The sequence below is a fragment of the Marmota flaviventris genome, chromosome 9, assembly GCF_047511675.1.
Source record: "Marmota flaviventris isolate mMarFla1 chromosome 9, mMarFla1.hap1, whole genome shotgun sequence".
Classification (NCBI taxonomy): domain Eukaryota; kingdom Metazoa; phylum Chordata; class Mammalia; order Rodentia; family Sciuridae; genus Marmota; species Marmota flaviventris.
The window spans coordinates 20,636,871-20,658,967 of NC_092506.1; the positions used below are offsets into that span (position 1 = coordinate 20,636,871).

Below are 22,097 nucleotides of genomic sequence, written 5' to 3' on the forward strand. Positions count from 1 at the left end.
GAGTCTGGCCCGGGCTGTCCCTTCTTTCTAGAATGCCCCTTTCCTCGTTCCTGCCTACTTCCTTCCCTGTTTCCTGTCACCCCCTCCAGGAAGCCTTTGCTGCTCATGTCTGGGTGAGGTGCTTACCTGTGCACCCTCATAGCACCCCTGGCTTGTCCCTTAGCACTCTGTGTCAATATGGCCTCTAATTGTGCACTAATGTTGCTTGGCACTCACTATGGGCTGGGCCCTGTCTGTCCGAAGCACTGTCTGGAGCTTACCTCGTGGACCCCACAGCCTCGTGTATGGGTGTTAAGTCCTTGTTTTCCAAGGGAGAAACGGAGGCTCAGGGAATGGCTTGTCAGTCTCCTGTGCAGCGTGACAAGTTACCATCAACATGACAGCCTAAAACCGCACCCTTTGCGATCTCATTTATGCTCAAAGTCCCGGCCCAGCTCACCTGGGTCCTCTGCCCTGGATATGACGAGACTGCAGCCCAGGTGTCACTAGACTATGATTCCACCTGGAGCTTGGGAACCTCTCCTGAGCGTGTTCAAGTTGTTGGCAGAATTCGGGACCTTGATGCCTTAGCACTCAGGTCCCGGAAGCTGTCCCTCTTCCCAGTATGGCTGTTTGCCTCATGCCTGCAGGGAGAGCCCTTCTCTGTTCAGGAAGGGCCCAGTTCCTCCAGCTTTCACCTGACTAATCCAGGCCCACCGAAGAGCATCTCCCTTATGATGAACTCATGATCAGTTGATTTGGAACCTTCCTTACATCTGCAAAATCTTTTCACTTTTGCCATAAAGGGCAATCTAATTATTCACGCGAATTAAACACGTTGTGGACACCAGGGGGCAGGAATCTTTTTTTTTTTTTTTTTTTTTTTGTACTGGTGATAGAACCCAGGGGTGCTTTACCATTGAGTTATATCCCCAGCCATTTTTCTTTTTTCTTTTTCTTTTTCTTGTTAAATGGCCAAGACTGGCTTCCAACTTGCCAACCTCCTGTTTTAGCCTCACAAATCCCTGAGATTCCAGGTGTGCGCCATCACGTGCCCAAGAGCAGGAATCTTTGAGACTATATAGAATTCTGCCTACCACACCGGGATAGCACGTGGCGCTTCCAATCTAGTGGGTTTTTTTTTTCCTTCTTCTTGACATAGCTCTGTTGCCCAGGGTGTCCTTGAACTCCTAGGTGATCCTTCTGCCCCCCAGCCTCCGGACTAGCTGGGACTACAGGTGCACCCCCCCACACCAGCTCCAGTGGTGCCTTTAATCCAATTGAGGCAGAGGAGCTAAGAGTGGGGAGGTCTTAGAGGATGGAGCTTGGTTCAGCACATAGAGTACCAAGCACAGTCCTTGGCCCATGCCAGGCGCTTGATACTTAGAGTTGCCAAAGACCAAAATGGTGGCTTGCAGACCCTCCGCTTTCATACTGAGCAACAAGGCAGGGGAACTACAGGGAATTCTTTGACTGTTTCATCTGAATTGGTGCCTGTCTGGGAGAAGCAGCCCCATAGAAATGGCTTCTTCCACCCTCCCCACCTGAATATAAAATGACACACCCTGTCACCCCCATCCCTCCGTCCTGCTCCCCTTCCCCCAGGAAGAAAGGCACAAAGTCCGGAATTGATGCTGCATCTTTTTTTATTTTTTTAATTTTGCCTTCTTCAAGCATGTGCTGAGCTGGTGGGGAGAGCAGTTTGGCAGTTAAAAAGGCCCAGCGGCTTGGGCAGCGGCGGGGGGAGGCCGGGGGAGGGTGGGGGAGTCCCTCTGTCCCCGGCCAGGGAGTAGCAAAGCCCGCACTAACTTCATAAAATATAAAACAAGGGAAGGGACAAGGGAGGAGGGAGATTTGTAAAATACAATATCTTAGGGGACGGGTAATAATAAAAAATAAGGTTCATTATTTACAAACAATTTCTGTTCTTGGTCTCTGTACAGTGGGAGGTGGGGTGGGGCGTGGGGGGGTCTGCGTGTGGTGTGTGTGTAGGGGGACAGGGAGGCAGGGGGACAGGGAGGCAGGGGGACAGGGAGGCAGTGGTCGTGTGGGAGGAGGGAGGAGGGAGGAGGTGTGGCCCAGTGAGTGGTTTATCTGAGAAGGACGGATGTTTGTGTGAGGAAGAAGTGACAATAGAGTGGTTGGCCCAAGGGGGTAGTCCAAATGTCAGGGGGTGCAGAGAGGCCCCAGCCATGGCTTGGCTGTGGCTGGAGAGCGCCAGGAGAGGTGGAACCCCTTCTCCTGGGATGGGCGGGGGTGCGAGCTGGATCCGGGCTGGTGAGCAAGAGAACTCCTCTTCTGGGTGCCAGGGGGTCCGTCCTGTGTCCTGGTTCTGGGGTCGGCCTAGGAGAGTTTGATGGTGGTGTTGGGGCCCAGATCCCTGGAGAGAGGAGAAGCTGTGATATGTCGGTCCATCTATCCGGAGGGAAGCCCTCCACCCTCCGCCAGCGGGATCTGGACAGGGAGGGGTGGGTCCCTGGGAGGGTGCGGCTAAGGTGGACGGAGGGCAGGTGGGTCCTGGAACCAGGAAGGGAAAGGGCCACCCACCTACCTGTCGTGGAACCACTCCTTTGGGTGGGAGAAGTTGGGGCTGGTGCCGTTGCCACTGACGTCCCCCGGCCAGGCCTCGCTCAGGTACTTGGTGGTCTCGTGGGTGCTGTCCAGATGGTCGTGCTGCAGGTGGTCCTGGGGCCGCTGCTCCACCGGCCCCCCTGGCTTGATCTCCCAGCCTTCTGGGGGTTCCACGGGCAGCAGGGCGCGGCTGTCCTCCCACGAGCCGGCCCCCTCATCGTAGAACAGGAGGCTCCGGGAGGGCACTGGGGAGAAAGCGCGGGGGTGGAAGAGGTGACCCCAGGTGCCCACTCCCTCCAGTCTGGCCCCATTCATGGCCTAGTCGTTAAGGGCACAAGCTCTGGAATCCTACAGGAGTGGATCTGGATTCCAGCCCTAACACTCCCCGGCTGTGTGACCTCTAGTTAGTCTCCCACTTTGCTTTAATCTTCCTGGGACTCAGTTTGCCCTTATGTAAAATGGGGGTATAAGGACCATTCTCATGTAGATGTGAGGTTTAAATGAGCAATACAGAGCCCACGATTGAAACTGCTCAGTGAAACAGTTGAGAAGAAGCTCTTCCTAAGGAAAGGGTTCCAGGCTGGGCACTTTTTTTCTTTTGGTGCTGGGAATGGAACCCAGGGGCACTTTTCCACTGAGCTACATCACGATTCTTTTCGTTTTTTTTATTTTGAGACAGGGTCTCACTCATTTGCAGAGGCTGACCTTGAATTTGCAACCTCCTGTCTTGGCCTCCCAAGTCTCTGGGATCACAAGCGTGTGCCACTGCACCCACCCGGCAAGGAAGGAGATTTTATTTTAGCTCTGCTTCCCAGAGCAGGTGTTGAGTTCCAGGCCACCAGGTAAATTGTCCCACACTAGTCCTCAATGAAGGCAGGCTGCAAACCCAGATCTGCCATCGGCCCTCTAATGCCCCAGCCCTGACCTAAGAGTCCATGAGAAAGGCGGCCTCTGGTGTTGAGCAACACATGGGTTCCGGGGAACCAGCCTGCTCCACACCACCTCCTTCCCCAGACGTGCCCTCTGCCCTGATACGGCTGACCCACTGCGCTTTCTCTCAGGGGCTCATCCCTCGCTCTTCCCCTCCTGCTCAGGCTTGGTCTAACCCCAGCCCCCAGTGTCCATTCTTTCCTCTCCCTTGGCTTCCGTGTGTCCCCTACTGCCCACCCCCCTTAGCAGCCACCCTGTTCGCTCCCTCTCAGGCCCACTGACCAGGGAGTGGCTCTCACTCTCCACCCCCGCTTCCTCTTCCCCTACCCTCCCCCGCCAGCTTCCTCCCCTCATGCTCCTTGCAGTATCCCTCCTTCTTGAAACTCACTCCTCCCTGATCTCCCCTCTCTCTGACCTCCCATCTGTTTCCTCTTCCTCCTCTCATATATGCCAGATATATGAAGGATAGCCTGGAAGTTCTTCCACAGGTCTCGCTGAAGTACCCTTTGCCTCTGGAAGCCACACCATTGTTGGCTGCCCAGGCTCTCCCTGCCACTCATGCAGTGTCTTTCCTCTCCTCACCTGGGTCTTCTGGAAGGGGCTGAGGGTGCTCTTGTAGGACACCCCAGCATTAAGATGCACCTCCTCACCGAGGCTGCCCCACAGAGGTGCTCAGCAAGCACACAGTGACAGCTCCCACTTGCGGGAGGAAGTGATGGAAGCTTAGAGAGCTGAAGCCACATGCCCAGGGTCACTCAGTGAGCAAGTGGCAGTGGCACCTATAACTAGACTCTAAAGCTCCATGCTTTTAACCACTGTACCTCACTGTCCCCCACTGGATGGGCAGTATTCGCACCCACGCCATCACCACCCCTCCTCTGCCCAGGGTGGACGGTGCTGATGGAGCACGACTCTCCTTCCTGTTGGTCCCGAGTGCTGCCTCAGAACCTTTCTTAACACAAGGCTTCCGGCAACCATTACTGCCTTATTATAAATGGCCCTGGAGCAGAAACTCTGTGCTCTGCTCCCAATTCTACGGCTCACATTGAACAAATCATAGGCCCTCTTTAGGCCTCAGTTTCCCCATCTGCAAAATGAGGAGCTAGGGGGAGATGGTGCCAGTCCCAAACACGGCTCTTCTCTTGTATCTGGCTTGTGCCCAGAAGTTGGGGCGGGTGTCCCGGCTCCGGGAGGTACTCACTTTGACTGGCCGTGTAGGCGCTCTCAGTGGCCACAGGGTCCTCCTTCACAGTCTGGGAGCTGGAGGAGAACTCAGGAAGGCAGGGCACGAGGGAGCCCAGCACCAGAACGAAGCACAGGGCCGCCACCTGGGGACCCAGAGAGCAGCCGTCAGGACTGGGGCAGGGGTGGGCAGCAAGGCCGGCCACCCCTGATGCTTCTCCCCCAAACTAGTTTTCCCACAAAAGCAGCTCCCAGAGCTGACCAACCCCTAGGTGTGGGGTCTCCCACCCTCTCTGGAGCAGGTGGGGCTGCTCAGGCCACCCCAGGCCATCGCAGGGTGCACCGCTGGCAGCACTAGAGAAAGAGACTGGAGGTGGCAACGTGGTTATCAGCACTAAGCCGGGGAGAAGTCAGGAGAGGAAGAAGGGGTAGTGGAGGTGGGTGGGGTTGGCTGTGCTCCATGGCTCCATCTATGGGGAGGGGGACATATGCCATCAGGAGGAGCTGAGTCAGGACCCCAGCTAACCACTGCCCCCAGGTTGTCACGGGTCGGTGTGCTGAGTAGGGTGGCCCCAGGCTGCATGTTTCAAGGAGTGGATGGAAGGGGGTGAGCCGAGGTGGGGCCACTCTCTGGTGCCCTTTCGGGTTTCTAGGAATTTTCTCTGCCTCTTCACCATCCCTTCCAGAAAGAACCACTTCATACTCCCTGCGCCTCCCTAACACCTTCACTGTGGTGGTTCTGCTGAAGCCACCTCCCCGACGGGCCTGCCCCTGGCGGGGTTCAGTTGGATGTCACCTGCACATCCACGCCACGCTAGAACGGGTCAGGGGAGCTCCCCGTGGCACCTGGCTCTGTGGGTTCAGTGAAGCCAGCCAGGGCCTGCTGGGGGCCAGCCCACAGGGCACAAGGCACTTTACCCCAGTGACAATCACCCACAATGCCACGAATTCTTCGAAACTCTGCCCACCCTCCTAGAACGCCGTCCCAGGGAAGAGTTGTCCTCCCGTGGCCCTGTGCTGGGGAAACACTACCTACCATGAGGCAGGTCCCCGTCTGGGTGGCGGCCATCTTGTAAGGTCTGGAGATCTTGCTGGTGACCAGAGTCTGGAGTTTCTGCAGCTGCTGGAGCAGGGTCCTGAGGAGGGCACAGTGGTCACCAGGCAGGCTTGGGCCTGGCAGCCGTTTCTGCCCCCTGGAGCTCTCCTAGGGGCCAGGGCTGGCTCCAGTCCTGGCTTCTACACCAGGTGCCCATGTCCGTGAAGACGAGGAGGTCACCTCCTGTGTGACTCCTCTGTAGTGTGGCTTGAGCACCTGGGGTCTGCCTCGTGGTGTGGGTCACCCTACGGAAGCTCAGGGCTACCCTGGGCCACTCTTGGCTAAGGTGGGAGTGGGAGGGTGGCCAGCCTTCTTTTTCTTACCCTACTACAGCCCCAGACACACCGGCCTTCCCTCCTGCGCACCCCACAGCACTCTGAGCTGATGAGGACGTGTTTGGCACAGTGCCCGGATGAAGGCGGCCAGTACCTGATGGCTATTGTTCATGCTCCTCTTATTGCTTTTTTTTTTTTGCTGTTATCACAACAGCTGTAACACTTTGTCCTCATTACTACTGTGGGCTCCCACCCAGCTGGAGTCCTCTAGGTACACACAGAGGGTGAACAAATGGTTAATCGTCCTCCCCCCAGCCTGGTGCAGTCCCCAGAGTGAACAGCAGGTGGCGAAATAGCACCAAGGGCCTGTCCCTATTTGGGGTCCAAGGTGGAGAGGTGAGGTTGAGGGCGCCTGCCCCTTCCCTGACTTATGGGATTGGGAGAAGAGGGTGATTCTCCAGGCCAATAAGGGGACTGGCTGGGCCCCCAGGACAAGCTGGGACAGAAAAAGGGAAGAAAGGAGGTAAAAGTCTTGTATTGAGCTCCTACTATATACCAGGCCATTGTCTGTTATGGTAATTACTCCCACCAAATAATTTAAGATCTCCCTGTGCTTGCAGCAGGGCACTATGAAGAATTCAGAATAATTAAAATAAAAGAAGAAAAGTCACATGAATCAATCAATCATCCTTAAATGCCAGGCACCACGCTAGGGAGGAACTGCATTATTTCATAGAATCCTTACATAAATCCTATGAGACAGTGCTTCTGCCTTCCTCCTGGAGACAAAAAACTGAAGCCCAGAGAGGTCTCAGAATTTCCCTGGAGTCACATAAATGGCAGAGTGGGGCAAGAACCCAGACCTGTGGCTTCATGCTGTGTGCCAGGCACTATGGTAGTCTTGGGACACTCATGTTTCTCAAACTCCAGTAAGTATAAGATGCACCCAGAGTTCTTGTTCAAATGCAGATTTGGGCTCAGCAAGTCTGGGGAGATCTGAAATTCTGCTTTTCTTACAAGTTCCCAAGCGACGCCCGTGTGGCCCGTCCAGGGAAACGGCTTTGAGTAGCAAGGTTCTCAAACTGACTTGGGGCCCATGAATAATCACTTCTAACACATTTCTTGAGACTACTGATGGGGCTGGTCTGAGGATCTGCTTGGAAAACTTCTGCTCTACAGGTCTCACTCAGTGGCTCCTCAGCCCCTCTGGTGTCTAGTTATATGTGGATGAAGAAGCCTGGGAAACAGGAAGGGGCAGGATGTGGGGTCCCAGGTGGCAGGGTCTGTTTTGAGGGCTTCACGCCTTATCTCTCCCCTCTACGTCTCCCAGGGCTGCGGAAAGCCAGGCATGGGCTTCAGGGGGCCGCATGGGTGCAGGTGGCAACACTCACCTGTTGGCATTCTCCAGGGTCTCCACCTTCTTCCACAGTTCGTTGTTCTCTGATGTAAATGTCTCCACCCTGGAGGGACCAAGCAGGCATGGCTCAGGGCAGCTGCAGATTCACTAGTGATCCCAGCCTTGACCACCACCATGCCACTCCGGTGCCACCTGCCTCTTGCACCCCATGAGGGAGGACTGGGGAGAGTAGGCCAGGCTGGGGAGGGGGCCCCAGCCTATCCCTTCAGGATGCTTACTTCTTTTCTAGACACTCCACGTATTCCTTCTTCTTACGGCGGCTCTCCTGGGCCGAGATCTGGAGGGGGAGGCCCCAAAACAGGGGTTACCAATGCTGCATATCCATTTCCTGGGGGACCCCCAATTTGGGGGCTGACATCACTAGGGGAGCAGAGGCCCTCACCCACCCACCCACCCACTGGGAAGACCTTTAAGTCCCCAGGGTAGGGCCAGAGGATGGCTCAGGCTTTACCTTGTTCTTGATTTTTCTCCGGACCCTCTTCAAGGCTTTCTCCTCCGCTTTGGTGAGGGGGAGTTTCGTGGGAATGGGATAGCCCTCAGCAATTAGGGTACGCTTCTCCTCTTCTGTCAGGAGCAGTGGTCCCGATGTCCCCTGTAGCTTCTGTAGGGAGTAGAACATGGTGATTAGGAACCAAACGACCCTGCATCCAAACTCAAGATCTGCCACGTCCTATCTGTAGGCTCACCACTCAGAACCTCAGTTTCCTCATCTGAACAGGAGGTGGACCTGAGTTAAATCCAGCGGTACGTATCAAGCGCTAAGATGGGGCCAGGAGCCCAGCATGTCAGGCCCTCAGGACATAGTGGGGGAGGCCTTCCTGAATGCCACCCCAGAATTCATAGAATCAAAGCTCACTTGTGCAAGGCACTCGAAGGACCCCCAACAGGCTCCCTCCACACAGTCTCAACTTGGGAATCTCCACACTCAGGGCCTGGCTCCATGTTGTCACCAGACTGTGCTTCTTGGAGGTAGGCTAGGTCGTCCTCTGGAGCCCAGGAATGTCAAATTCTAGTCCTGGCCTAGTCCTGGCTCTTCAACAGTGTGGGTTTAGGGTGGCCTCTAGGACCCCATCCCTCTACCTCTGCTTCCTATTCACCATGAGGCAGGTTGGAAGGTTCTCCTTCTGTTCTGCCAGGCAGGAACCTCTCTGAACTCTGATGGGGTAGGATCAGACTTGAGGCTCCCCAACCCTCCCCACTGGCCAGGTGGATGGACTCAGTTCCTGGCCTCCAGGGTCAGCCCACGCCCAGCTCCTTACGTGTGGGGCGGTGAGGAGGGGGGAGGTGGAGATGGCTGTGGAGGAGCGGGCCATGGGCCGGACAGGACTGGAGGGGGGCAAAGAGCGGGGACTCTGGGAGCCATCGCTGTCACTGCCGTGGCTGCTGGGGGGCGTCGGCGGCATCTGAACCAGGTCCTCTGGAAAGAGCAGGGCGAGCCAGGTTAGCAGTCTGCGCCCAGCTCTGCTCTGACATGCTGAGTTCATTTTAGCAGGGGCTGGCCCAGCCCTGACACTGAGAGAAGTGGGGTGCTAGGCCCTTGATCTCAGCCGTAAGACCAAGAGCCTAGATAGATGCTGGAAGAGCCCCTGGGACAGCCTGAAATGCCGGCGATCCCAGGCGTGGAGACCTGGCCCACCCTGCAGTGCAGGGCCAGGCCCAGGAGGAGGCACCTGCGGTCCCCAGGGCTTGGCCCAGGCCTGGCTCCTCCAGATTTTCCCCTCCTTTAACACTTGTTTGCTCTTCATGGATGCCATGCTGCTCAGAGCACTGGACTTGGCGTCAGGAGAGTCCTGACTGTAGTGCTTCCTAACCGTGCGACCTCAGACATGTTTCCCCAGCCTCTCGGCCTCACCACCCTCATCTGATGAATGGGCTGAAAAGACTGTGCTCAGAGTCGTGCAGATGCCATAAGCTCCTGTATGGGAAGTGTTTTAGGACTTGGAGGCACTTCACAAGGTAGGTGGCTCTTTCCACCTTGTCTGCATTCTCCTCTCCAAGGCAGTGAGCACCTCCAGGGCGCCATTTATCTTCTTGACCTTGTGGTACTTAGTCTGCTACATGGTAGATTCTAACTAATTCAGTGTTTGGCCTGTAAATAAGCTAGGATTGGGAAGATTCCATTACTCTTTTTCTAGGTCCCCTCTCCCCATTCTGGTCTGGGGATGAACTCCCAGAGCTCCCTGGGAATGTGCCATGTGTTCACCCAATGTCACTGCTGGGTGCTGGGTCTGTGACCCTGGGAACTCGGTGGTTTACTTGAGTACAGGGACTGTCCTCAGTCTCTGCTCTTCCAGTACTGGGACTGGGAGACGCTGCCCAGTGGCTCTTGTTGCATGAATGAATGGACGGACAGACGGACGGTCGGCTGGAGGGTGATGGGTGGCTGTGGAGTGGCTTTGGTTAGTGAGCGGATGAAAGCAGGATCAGCAGGAAGGTGATGGCAGTCCTTAACTGAGCAGGGAGGGCCGGAAGGAGAGGAGGGAACATGGATGGACGGGTAGGTAAGGTGGGAAGGAGAGGGTATTTAGGTAAAGTGGGGATTCAAGGGGCAGGAGTGGGCCGGAGGAGAAAAGCGTCCCTGGACACACTTACCTGGTGTCACTTTGAGGAACTGGCTTGCCTCCTGGGGCTCTGCTTTGATCACTGGCAGCTGAGTCATCTCTCCTGGGGCCTGAGAAAGAGGCAGGTCCAGTCCATGAGCTGTCCCTGGGGTGGTTCCCACCCTGTGTCCACCGCCATCCCTCCCTCCCTGAGGCTGGTGGTCGCCCCTGCACAGCCCAGGAAGTGGCTGGGCTTGGGGTTCCAGGCACAGACCAGAGGAAACAGGCAGGTTCTCCTGCTGGGAAAAGCCAAGTGACACCTAAGGGAAGCAATGAGAGCCCCTCAGGGTTCACACAGGGAACTGACGGAACCAGATTTCCGTTCTTAACAAACATGCACTTCTATTCATTTCTATTACAAACTTGTTCCAGAGAGGACTTCAGGAACACACGTGGCAGCACACATGTGACTACCAGCACACACAAGCAAGCGGTGGTCTCTTTGAGGAAGGCGTGGTGTTAGGTGCTAGATTTGGGGAGCACCTCTCCCCACTGGGTCAGCAGCCAGCAGAAACTGGTCATGATACTGTAGCTCACAAGCACTTTAGGGGGTTCATGCACCCATTGTACAGAGAAAGAAGCTGAGGAAGAAAGAGGGAATGCAGTGTGCCCAGAACGGAGTCAGGAGCAGAGCGGGACCCAGGCAGGGCCTCTCCCAGCAGCCAGTGGTCTGGGCCGCACATTCCAGGGAGGGTCTTGGATTTCCAGCCGGAGGCCCTTATCTACAGATTCAGGGAAGTGGAGGTGGGGTTTGGCGTGAGAGTGTGCTTTATTAATCTCATAGATATACGCTATTGAAATAGAAACACAGCACATTTTTGCATTTACATTTGGTTTTGCCTTCTTTTTAAAAATCCTGAAGCAATGAGAAAAGGTGGGGCCTGGGCTGACCCCATCTCTGAGACCCTGGTCCACTGCCTGGTTCCCTGGCCGCCCCTGCCTGGTTCCCTGCACGTTCTCAGCTTCCTCCAAGCATTTGTACCCATTGTAGGATGGTGAAGGAGCAGCCCGAGGGGGAGGCAGAGCCGGGCCTGTGACTTCTGACCCTCAGGCCTGAGGTTCCCGCTATGGCCTATTCAGAGTCCTGGGGTGGGGGCATAGCGCTTTGGCACCTCTTCCACAGACTCACCAGCCCCCCCCTCCCTCAGCCCTTACCATTGTCCCTGGGCTCACCTGGTGGGGGATGGGCAGCCTGGACAGGGGGCTGAGGCCCAGCAGCGGGGTGGTGGCCATGGCGGCAGCAGCGGCCATGGCTGAGGAGGCAGCCAGGGGGTCCACGGGCAGCTCCGGGCTCTGCTCCTGCTTCACCATGATGGAGCACAGCTTGTGTCCCAGCGCCCAGGCTCCATGTTCCACATCTGGGGGAGAGGGCAGGATCCAGGCTCAGGCAACTCCCAGAGTAGAGAGCCCAGCCCCCTCCTGCCTGCTGGGAGCTGCGCGGGGCTGGACTGAGGAGTGATACAGGGGACACCAGAAGGTGGGCAGGAAAAGTGGGGGCCCTTGTGAGGTGAGAGGGCAGGATGGCCCAGGGCCAGAAAAGGTGAGCATGTCTTTGGCAGCTGACAGAAAGGGCTTGGGCAGGGGGCCTGGATCCCTCCTGACTGGCTGTGCTGTGACCTTAGGCAAGTTGCTTACCCTCTCTGAGTTTCAGCTTCCTCTTTAAAAGGGGAAAGGAAGAGGATACACCTAACAGGTAGGTTTTGAGGATTAAATAATATAATGCACATCAAAAACATAACACAGTACCTGATGAGAAAAAAATGATCTGTAAATGGAAGCTCGTATTAAAATAATTACTGTTATCCAGTAAACATTTGCTGAGCACTGTGCCAGGTGCGGGGGATCTAGCAAGAGCCTCAAGCAGCTTAGTGTAGCTGGCATACCCAGGGATGTGGAGGCAGGGAGGTCCGCGGGTGGCATGCCCTTGAGACTGGGCCCAGACCTGTGACTTTATCCAAAGGTGATAGGAAGCCACCGAAGCGTTTCAAACATGCTAGAATTGGTGATGTTAAAAAGGACTGCTCTGCCCACGTGTGGGGACAGGACTGGCTACAGGCAGATGGAGGCAGGGAGACCCATGGGAAGCTGCTGAAATATATCGCCCAGGCAAGAGAGGAGGAAGGCTAAAGAAAAGCAACGGCAGTGAGAATGGAGAGGGAAGAACCTACTAGAAACACATCGAGGAGAAAGAATCCACAGGTCTAGGGGGAGATACTCAGGTTTCCCCAAGGGCAGAGTCTACCTCCTGCCCATCGAGTGGGTCTTCTGGTCTCACTTGGGCCCTGGGGCTGGTGGCCATCACCCTTTCCCACCGTCCTCCACCCCAAGTCAGCCCTGCTGATGGTGGCCCCAGTGCCTGGCAGCCAGAGAAGCAGCGTGAGGCAGGGGGATGGGGAGCCACAGGCAGGGAAGGGCTGGAGGGGACTCTGGACTTTGTGGCCCACTGTGGGTGGGGAGAGGGGTCAGCAGCTCCTGGAGACCACCTCAGAGGCCAGGCCCCACCCTGCTGGGAGCCTGAGAGCCCCATCTCTAGGCCACAGGCTGCCCCTAGGCTCCAGGAACACCCACAATCTTCCCAAATTACAGGGCCAGGCTGCTGGGCTCCGGGAAGCTGTCCCCGTAAAGGGCCCACAGACAAATTGCTTTAAAAATAGACTTGGGGTGGCCAAGGAGGTGTTGGGCAGGACCAGCAGGGGTGGACAGAGAACCTGTCAAGGGAGGGGGTCCACCCCACACCTCTGCCCTTCCCCAGGCGGGGGCCTGAGACCTCACGGAGGCTCCAAGATGTGCCTAAGGCCAGGGCACAGTGGCCAGCTGGGACCTCAGCAACATGAGCCCTAGAGCCACGTAAACCCCTAGAAAGTGCTCCTGCCCTCATGGCAGGGATACGGAGGCCTGTATGTGCTCCTGGGGGCTCCAAGACCCTCGGGCACAGCTCAAACTTCTTGCACAGAGCACAGCTCTAAGCTCATGACCTTACTCCTCTTCCCCAAACTCCACAGGGCAGGCACTGCTGTTCTCCCGCTGAGTACATGAATCAGAGGAGACAGTTAAGAAACTCACTCAAGGCCAATGTCCTCTGAAGGGGAAGAGGAGCAAGAACACTTTTCATTGATTTAGCCACTCGTGGTATTAACAGGACTTTGATAGGTACAGGGAAAATAGCCCTGATTACTAATATATATTATATGCTGAGCCCTGAGTGGGTACTTTATGTGCATGTTTTTTAATTTGTCCAGAACTTTCAAGTACATATTATTTTCATTTTACAATTGAGGAAACAGGGGCCCAGAGAGGTTAAAAAAGTTGCTTGAGGTCACTCAGAAGCCAGTGAACGTACTGGAATGCACAGCAAATCCTGTTGGGCTCCTAACCCATTAGCTCTTGCTGCATTTGAGGCTGGCAATAGTGGTGGAAGTGGGTGAGACATAGAATTGGGGGGCTGACTTGTAAGTCTCCATTTGCATCTTAGTGTGTGCATGACCTAGACAAAAAAAAATTCCATTTTTATGAAGTCTCATCTTTCTTACATGTCAAATAGGGATGATGATAAAAGTGATTCTTGCCTCATTCTTGTCCGTTGTGAGTCTTAAAAGAGATAATTAACGTGGAGGCACTTTATATACTGGAGGATGCGCTCAGAATGTTCACTGTTATTCCCACTGCTAAATGAAACTACTGAGGCTTCTAGGTTAAGGGAGGTATCTGCCATCACTCAGCCAAAATGGACAGAGCCAGGCCCACTTGCACTTGAGGGGATGATTGAAGGACCGTGTTTCTAGATGGACACAGAGCGAGTCTTCACTGACTACCAGAGTGGAAGGACTCCAAAGCCCTTTGCTTTAACACAGGAAGTCAGGAGAGAGGGGAGTTTGGAGAGCCCACCTTCAGGATTAAAAGCTGGGTACAGGGCCTCCCAGGTAGCAGCTCAGAGGGACATCTCAGTAGGAGGAGGCGAAAAAAGTTCTAGAAACTTATTGTCTACATGAGTTATTTAATTGCCTCCACTGTTGTTCTAAGTCAGTGATTCTCAATCCCAACAGAACTCTGGGAAGCTGGGCCCGGCCCTGGCGTGGCTGGGCAGGGCTGGGCTGGGAGCCAAGGATTTGCTCCTAACAGGTCCTCAGGTGATGCTGCAGGTCTAGGAACCAAGCTTTGTGAACTGGTTTTTGAACTAAGTCAGCAAAATTCCTTTTGAGAAGCACCCATAAAGGTTTGATTAAGGAAGACCCCAAAAGCAGGGAGGTGCACCTGCTGAGGTGTGTGTGGGTGGCTCCTCTGGAGTCTCAGGCCGTAGCCACTCCCTCCTGTTGCTCAGAGGCTGCGCCCTCCTGGGCCTGGCAGACCTGCCCTGTCCCTGGGCCCTCCACCTCTTACCCTGAGTGGTGTCCTCCATCTTAATGGGCACGAGGGGGCTCTGAGGTGCCGAGTCCCCACTCAGGGAGTAGCTGTGCTCAGCCTGGATGCCAGGTGCCGGGGAGTCCAGTTCCATGTCCAGCAGGGGGCTCTTCTCGTCCAGCACAGGGTCATCAAAGAAACTGCTGAACAGGTCATTGGAGAAGTCCTCCATGTTCTCCACAAAGTGGTCCAGGTGCTCCGGAAAGTGCTGGGAGGGAGGAGAGGAGAGGAGAGGGGACTCAGCTTGGCTTGGGAACCGAGTGCAGGCCTTGCTGTGGTGTGGTCACCTCCCTATGCTCTACCCCCACCATGAAAACCACCATCGCTGCCACCGACCTCCCCAGGACCACACCATGACTGGGTCTTTTCATTTTTCTCACTGTCATTACCACTGTCACCAGTCACCTGGGTCACCGGGGTCCTCACCAGCTTCATTCTGAAGGGGGAGTTCTGCATGGGTCCAGACAACAGGACCCCGGGCTGTGACCTTGGCACATCACTTAAACTGCCTGAGTCTGTTTCTAGGAGAACTGAGCAAGTGTGCATCTCTAAGGCAACCTAGTGACATTGCATTGTGTTTTGCAGGCATGTCGGGAGAGGATGACACAGGCTGGTGGGATTCTCGAGGCCTCCAGTCCCTTCATCAGCATACTCCCCATCTGTCCTCATGCCTCCAGAGTCTCCCTTTCCCAAGCCACTCTTCATACCAAGAGATGAGGCTCTGGAGCCCTGGTGCTCAGGTTCGAATCCCTGGGTACTTGTAGCTATGACTCAGAGCTGTGACTCATTAATAGGTTATGAAATCAACTTAGTGGGTCATGACCAGAATTTTAAAAATATATTTTTAAAGATTTTTACTTGACACATAATAATTTTCCATATTTATGGGGTACAGGGTGACATTTCAGTACATGTACACGGTGTACATGTATCATTGCATGTAATGACTTGATCAGGGTAATCGGTATCTTTATCACCTCAAACATTTATCATTTCTTTGTGTTAGGAACATTCGGAATCCTCTTTTTTTTTTTTTTTTCTATTTTGAAATATACAATTAACTGTGGTCAACCACACCTTACCCTATTGTGGTGCAGGACATTAGAGTGACTTGTCCTTTCCAACTGCACCCCTGTACCCGGTAACCACTCTTTCCCCAAACCCTCTCCACATGGTGCCCTACTATTCGACTCATTATTTCTATGAGACCAACTTTTTAAACTTTCACATGAAAGTGAGAACCTGGAGTATTTCTAACCAGAATTTAAGAAAAAAATACAACTGAACAAAAGAGTAAAAAATATCTGAGCACATGGCACACAAAACAATTAAATACCTGTTGACAATTTTATCTCCATTTATGTGTGTGTATCTCTCTGTGTGTGTGTGCTTGATAATGATGTAAAATATATTCCTTAGAAACAAAAATATCTGACAAAATCTTGGTTTCCATGAGCTGGGGAAAGTTAATTAACCTCTCTGTTTTGTTTCCTTATCGGTACAGAGGGGTCCATAGTAGTTCTTACCCACTAAAATTGTTATGAAGATAAAAACAGTTAATACATGTAAAGCCTTAGGATAGCCTCCTGGCGCATAGTAATTGCTCAACAAATGCTAAATAGTGTCACTGATAAATCATTCCAGGGACTGACACACAATAGGGGCTTATAAGCTTTTTTTCTCTCTAAGGAAAGTACAAGTACACTGGCCAGAGCCTATAGTCCCAGCAACTTGGGAGACTAAGGCAGGAAGTTTGCTTGAACCTAGAGGTTAGAGACCAGCCCCAGCAACATAGCAAGACCCCTGACTCAAAAGAAAAACTATAAATGTGTAAAGAATTGTTGCTATTGCTAGACACAGTGGCACATGCCACTCTCCTAGAGCTTTGGGAGACTGAGGCAGGAGGGTCACAAGTTTGAGGACAGCCTGGGGAACTTAGGGAGACCCTGTACCAAAATAAAAATAAAAAGGTTTGGGGATGTAGCTCAGTGGTAGGGCACTCCCAGATTCAGTCCCAAGTACTACATGAAAAAAAAAAAAAAAGTACTTTTTGTTCATTCATTATTTATTGAATGAAAATATTTGCTGGTATGTTGGAAGAGGCAGGGTGTTGGTTGCTTAGGCCCTGGATTAATGGCTGGTGTCAAGGGATTGGCTTAAGGTACAGAGTCATTGGCTTTTTGTGGCCTGGACTATAAGAAGCCTGTTCCAATCCAGCAGGGATAAGCAGAGAAGGCTTCTGTCTGAGAAGAAGGTTCAAGGCCACTTGAGTCCATCGGGGAGGAACAAGGGATGAGGAGTCTTGCTTTCTATTTGTTAAGTGTCCTAATTTCTCTGTGCCTGAATTTCTTAACCAGCCCGGTGCAGTGGCACACACCTGTGATCCCAAAGACTGAGGCAGGAGGATCCTGGATTCAAAGCCAGCCTCAGTAACTTAGTGAGACCCTAAGCAACTCAGCAAGACCCTGTCTATAAATAAAATAGGGATGTGGCTCAGTGGTTAAGCATCCCTCAGTTCAATCCCTGGTTAAAAAACAAACAAACGGGTTGTGTGTGTGGGGGGGATAAAAACAAAACCAAGAAATTTCCTTACCCCTAAAGGGAAAATAATAATTCCTGCCTCACAGCATTGTCAGGAGGACCAAATACTTGTTAAATGTTCAGTTCTCATCTCTTTTTTTATTTTTAAATATTTATTTTTTAGGTTTTAAGTGGACACAATATCTTTATTTTACATTTATGTGGTGCTGAGGATTGAACCCAGTGCCTCATGCCTGCTAGGCGAGCATTCTACCACTTGAGCCACAACCCCAGCCCCTCAGTTCTCATCTCTTAAAATAATGAATGATAAGGGCTATAGTTCTCATAATGATAACAAATCAAATACCTGCTACATATATACAGAAAACTTGTATATATGTAGCAGGTATTTGATTTGTTATTATTATGAGAACTACAGCCCTTAAACTCTGGATCTGGGCTGAGCTTACAACCCAAACTGGGAGGTGATTTGGTCTTACTCTGTAAACAAGCATGTTAAGAGAATCCAGGACAAAATGGGTTCAGTAACCCCAATGGTAGGTACCTCCCACTTCCAGTCTGCCGGAAATCATAATCATAATCATCATCCTGCATTTCTGTTGTGGTTTTAACCTTCCAAGCTGCTGTCATACGCATCATTTCATTTAATCCTCACAATTACCCAGTGAGATATGGAAGATGCATCTTTGTATTTGACAGACAGGGAGCAGAGGCCCAGGGAGCTAAGTAGAACAGGGAAGTGTCCACAGTCCCTCACTGTCCAGCCCTTCCCCAAACACCACCCTTCTTCCTCTCTTTGGTAATTGCCTGTTGGACAGGTCTCTGTCTTGTTCACCTGTTAGACCCTCATTACATCCTGGTGGAGGAACAGGGCCTGGAATCCCAAAGAGCAGGACAGCAACTGTCCATCAATTCCTGGAGTGCAGCAGGACCAGGACGTCAGAGGTCTGCTGAACAAGAGTAACTGTGATCCCAGACAGAAGCCCTTTATGGGATAAAACCCTCTGCCCTCCCACCACCCAGTCAGTCAGAGCCAGAGAGGGACAAGTCACATCCAAGGCAAGGCAGGACCAGCCCAGCTGGGTGCTTCCTCATAGCCCTCCCCTCAGGGTCTCTCACAGGCCTTGGGGGGGGGGGGGGCAGAGAGAAGGGTTTGTGAGAGGGGGAGAGTGTGAGTCAGCTGCTTAGGTATTTCTCCAGCAGCTGCTTCTCAGCAGATAAGGGTTTGCCAAGCCCCTTCCCGGGGGCCTGAGAGAAGACAGAGTTTCCTCCAGTCTGGGCACGGGTCCCTGAAGGCCTTGGCTCCAGGCCTTCAGAGACCCCTTTTGCAGTGCCCACTGGAATCTACTGAGGGAACTCTGTTTTTGTGAGGAGCCCCCACCCCCACCTGCTAGAACAGCAGCCAAAGCCCAGCAGGACGGAGCTTCCAGAGCAGTGGGTGCCAAGTGAAGAGAAGGGCGGCCAAGGGCCAGGCAGTTTTGGGGTGGAGGCCACTCAGAGGCCCCAGTCCTCCTTGTTTAGGGCTTCCTTAGGTGTTAGGTGGATGGTGGACAAGTCCTTTACCCCCAGGCCCACCTGCTTCTCAGGGGAGCACTGCTGCCAGGGTCTCCTCTTTGAGGGTTTTGTAGCCCTACTTTCATATGGTGCCTGACCTCTTAGCAGCTCAGCAGTTACGATTTAGAGACAGAAGGGACCTGAAAAATCTCCTCCCATTCCTCACATTTCTTCTTCTTCCTCTTATTATTATTATTTTGGAACTGGCAATTGAACTCAGAGGTGCACAGCCACTGAGCCAACATCCCCCAGCCCCTCCCCACTTGCTCTTTTATGAGACAGGATCTAACTTAATTGCTGAGATTGGCCTCGAACTTGCAATCCTGCCTCAGCCTCCCCAGTAGCTGGGATTACAGGCATGTGCCACCACTCCTGGCACCCATCCCTTGCATTTGTTAATGAGAAATAGGTCAGAGAGGGAAAGCCATCTATCTAGGGTCAAAGAGCAAGTTGGTAACGTTGAGGGTAGGGTTCAGCATCGTTCTGGGGGCGGTGTGGTGTTAACTTCTGCAACCACCTTCCCCAATTCCTGGAAAGCCCACTCGAGAGACTTCAGACCTCCCCAGCCCCAGCCCGGCCACTGTTCCTGCTCCCCATCCAGCCCTTTTCCGTGTTCACACACAAAAAGTTCAGGTTTAGATTGTTCAGGGAAATTGGGGGCGGTGGGCAGACGGGGTAGAGAGAGGCTAGAGGCCAAGCGTCCAGAAAGGGAAGAGGGTTGTGCATCAACGTTCTGAAGGGGATAGGGTTTTACTCGGGGTGAGCGTTCTACGGGGGTGCCTTTCCAGGCAACGGGGGTGGGAAGCCAGAGAAGGAAACATTATGATTTGTTTCCCTCCTCATTAAAGTCTTTTTCCTACAGTCGTGCCAATATAAGCTCCTCGGCTGCCACGCGGAGCCGGCGTCGGCTCCACACACTCTTGCAGGAGAGGTCCGGAGCTCTCCGTCTCGCAGATCCACCTATCCCCCGTCTCGGCTGCACCTTCTCTGGGCGCCCGGGCTCAGCTGCACGTCCCCTAGGCATTTTAGAGAACGATCTGTCTATTGCGCGCGGCCCACAAATGGTTAACTCCGGCGCGCTCGAGGGGGGCGGGGCACCCCCGCCGGAATCCGGCCTGCTCATTGGCGAGGGCCGCAGAGCTCCTGGCCAATGGGAGGAGGCTGCGAGCCTCTGCTAGCGGGGCCGGGAGGGCGCGGGAGGAACGCTGGCTGGCCCCGAGGAGGGTGTCCGGCCCGAGCTGCCCGCCGGGCACTGGAGCGGAGAAGGGTGGCCTGGGACCCTCCTATTTCCTTCCGCGTCTGGGGCAGCGGTAGAAACGGCGGTCCCACAGTGTCCCAAGACCCTTATCTGTTGCAAAGCCCCGCCCCTGTCGCGCGAGGAGGGGCTGGTGGAGAGGGAGGGTCTCCTCGCCGCGCTCAGGGGCGGGCCAGGCTCCAATTCTTAAGTCCCTTCGCCGCTTTTCCGGATCAGCTCCTTCCTCTCCTCCTCGATTAATCCTATTGTGGGCGCACTGATGGGACAGTGGAGTCTCTGACCCTGGTGGGGGAGAGGCGACATTCTCGGGGCGGTATTAGTACTGGCTGCGGTTCCTCTCCCTACTCCCTCCCGCGCCTTTAATCCTTCCACTGGAGTCAGTGCAGGCTGGGCAAAGCTCTGGGGGCGCAGATGCTTGCTGGGGTGCGTGTGTGCGGGAGAAGGGCCTTTCCCGACCTGGAGCATCCCCCTTCCTTCAGGCCGCCAGCTCCGTGGCGCTTGCACCCCTGTCCCTGGCTTCTGCCCCTCCCATCCGCGCAGGCTACTCCCATCTGTGCTTGTGGGGGGAGGCGGGGAGACCGGAGTGGGTCCAGGCAGAGCTGTGGGATAAGGGGTGGGGGGAATCCCAAGCCCGAACATTCCTTCCGAGAAAGTGAGCTCTGGGGAGAGATGGGAGGAGAGTCCTCTCACATTTCCCCCTTTCTTCCCCCGCAGGCTGGGCCCACAGACATCCCCCCCTCCCCCAAACACACTGACCCATACATTCCCGGACGGTTACTTGCTTCGTGGTCACTAGAAAATTGCCCCCATTTCAAGCTGAAGGGCCACCACTCTGAGTCACTGTGTGCCCAGAGTGAGTTTGTGTGGGGGGAATGGGTCAAGAGAGAGCAGGGAGAGGAGGGTGGGCCCCTGGGTTCCCAGTTGTCGCAGACCCTTCTTGGTTCTTAAGCCTAAGTACTCTATGTCATATTGCCATAGAGTACTTAGGGGTCCCAAGAGACAGAGGACTTGTCTTCCCACACTTAGAATGTAAGGTTATCCCATGATGGGAAGAGGCACTGGGATCAGACCCTGGAGGTCCCAGTTCAAGACCCAGCTTTGCTCTGAGACCTGGCAGGGTCAGGTGGTGCTGCCTCTCTGGGTCCCAGTTTCCTCATGAGTTATCATCCATGACCTTACTGAAGGGTGCAGCAGGACCAGGGTGAAGAGAATTAGTCCCTGGAGAGCGGGCTCTTTCTTCCCTGGCCTCTTATGAACTAGAAGGGGTGAAGCCAACCCTCCCTGTGTATCCTGACAGGACATGGGGGTGTAGGAGAGTCCATTGTTCCAACCTCCCACCTTGCCCTTCCCCTCCCCCTCCACTCCCCACAGGCCCAGGGAGGGCAGATGCTGAGGTTTCACATTTTCTCCCCGCTGAACTGTTCACCGCATGCCCAAATCCAAATAAGCAGGAATGCTTCTGTGTGTGCATGCACACACACGTGTGCCCAGTCTATACAGACATGGGCTGGGAGGTTCCTTTTACACAGGGAATCTCCATTTCTCTGACACCACACAATGAAAGACAAAACACACCCTTTGCCACATTCAGGTAGTTCCATGCACGGCCTCACAGGGGTGCTGTCACACATACACACACCCTCCCAGGCTTGCATACTGTCGAGCATACAAACCCGACAAGTCACTCATCAGATGTGATCAGAATAACACCGATTCAAATTGGCACACTCAGGCTGGGGGTGTGGCTCCGTGGCAGAGAGCTTGCTGAGCTCGCAGGAGACACCAGAACCATCCCCAGCACCACAAAAACAAACACAATAGAGATGCACACTCACACACACACACACACACACACGCAGTCACTCCAGACACGGGCACGCGCAGGCACAGTTATGGTCACAGTTTCACACAAACACAGGCAACATTTCTTATGATCACAGAGCTGAATGCTGACTGTGCCAAGCCATGGGTCTGAGATGACTGTGTCATGTGAGACTCAGCGAAGGAGATTTGGGAGTCTCAGGCTTGCCTGGGACTGGGACAGTGAGGGCTGGGACTGGAGGAGGGGCCAGCAGAGGGACCGAGTTAGTGTGTGTGTATGCCAGTGTGTGTTGGGAAGAAGAACGGAATTAGTAAAGGGCATGCGGGCACCCACTGTGCTGGGGGTGCAGAGGGAGAGTCTTGGAAGGTTGTGTATGCTCTGCACCCCCAGCCTTGGTAGTCTAAGCCTCACACCAGTTACCCTGTCCTGGCCAGGCCACAGGTCCCTCAGGTTCTCGGCCAACCCCTGGCATCTTTT

The 22,097-nt window shown here is 54.0% G+C and overlaps 1 protein-coding gene across 2 annotated transcripts in view; it reads right to left on the bottom strand.

The window, feature by feature from the left end:
* Positions 1 to 1,607: 1,607 nt before the first annotated feature.
* The window catches only part of Creb3l1 (cAMP responsive element binding protein 3 like 1), a 33,744-nt gene continuing 13,254 nt past the window's right edge, over positions 1,608 to 22,097 (bottom strand). Inside the window, exons 2-12 of one of the 2 annotated variants that reach the window (XM_071616261.1) lie at positions 14,428 to 14,656; positions 11,224 to 11,408; positions 10,043 to 10,121; positions 8,710 to 8,867; positions 7,902 to 8,051; positions 7,669 to 7,727; positions 7,425 to 7,493; positions 5,699 to 5,798; positions 4,682 to 4,808; positions 2,531 to 2,795; positions 1,608 to 2,322 (exon numbers count right to left, since the gene is read on the bottom strand). In XM_071616261.1, the coding sequence (XP_071472362.1) occupies positions 2,070 to 2,322; positions 2,531 to 2,795; positions 4,682 to 4,808; positions 5,699 to 5,798; positions 7,425 to 7,493; positions 7,669 to 7,727; positions 7,902 to 8,051; positions 8,710 to 8,867; positions 10,043 to 10,121; positions 11,224 to 11,408; positions 14,428 to 14,656 (1,674 nt within the window). In that variant the 3' untranslated portion in view covers positions 1,608 to 2,069. Of the gene's footprint in view, positions 2,360 to 2,530; positions 2,796 to 4,681; positions 4,809 to 5,698; positions 5,799 to 7,424; positions 7,494 to 7,668; positions 7,728 to 7,901; positions 8,052 to 8,709; positions 8,868 to 10,042; positions 10,122 to 11,223; positions 11,409 to 14,427; positions 14,657 to 22,097 lie in introns of both variants that reach the window. The other variant, XM_027936718.2, reaches the window with a different exon arrangement.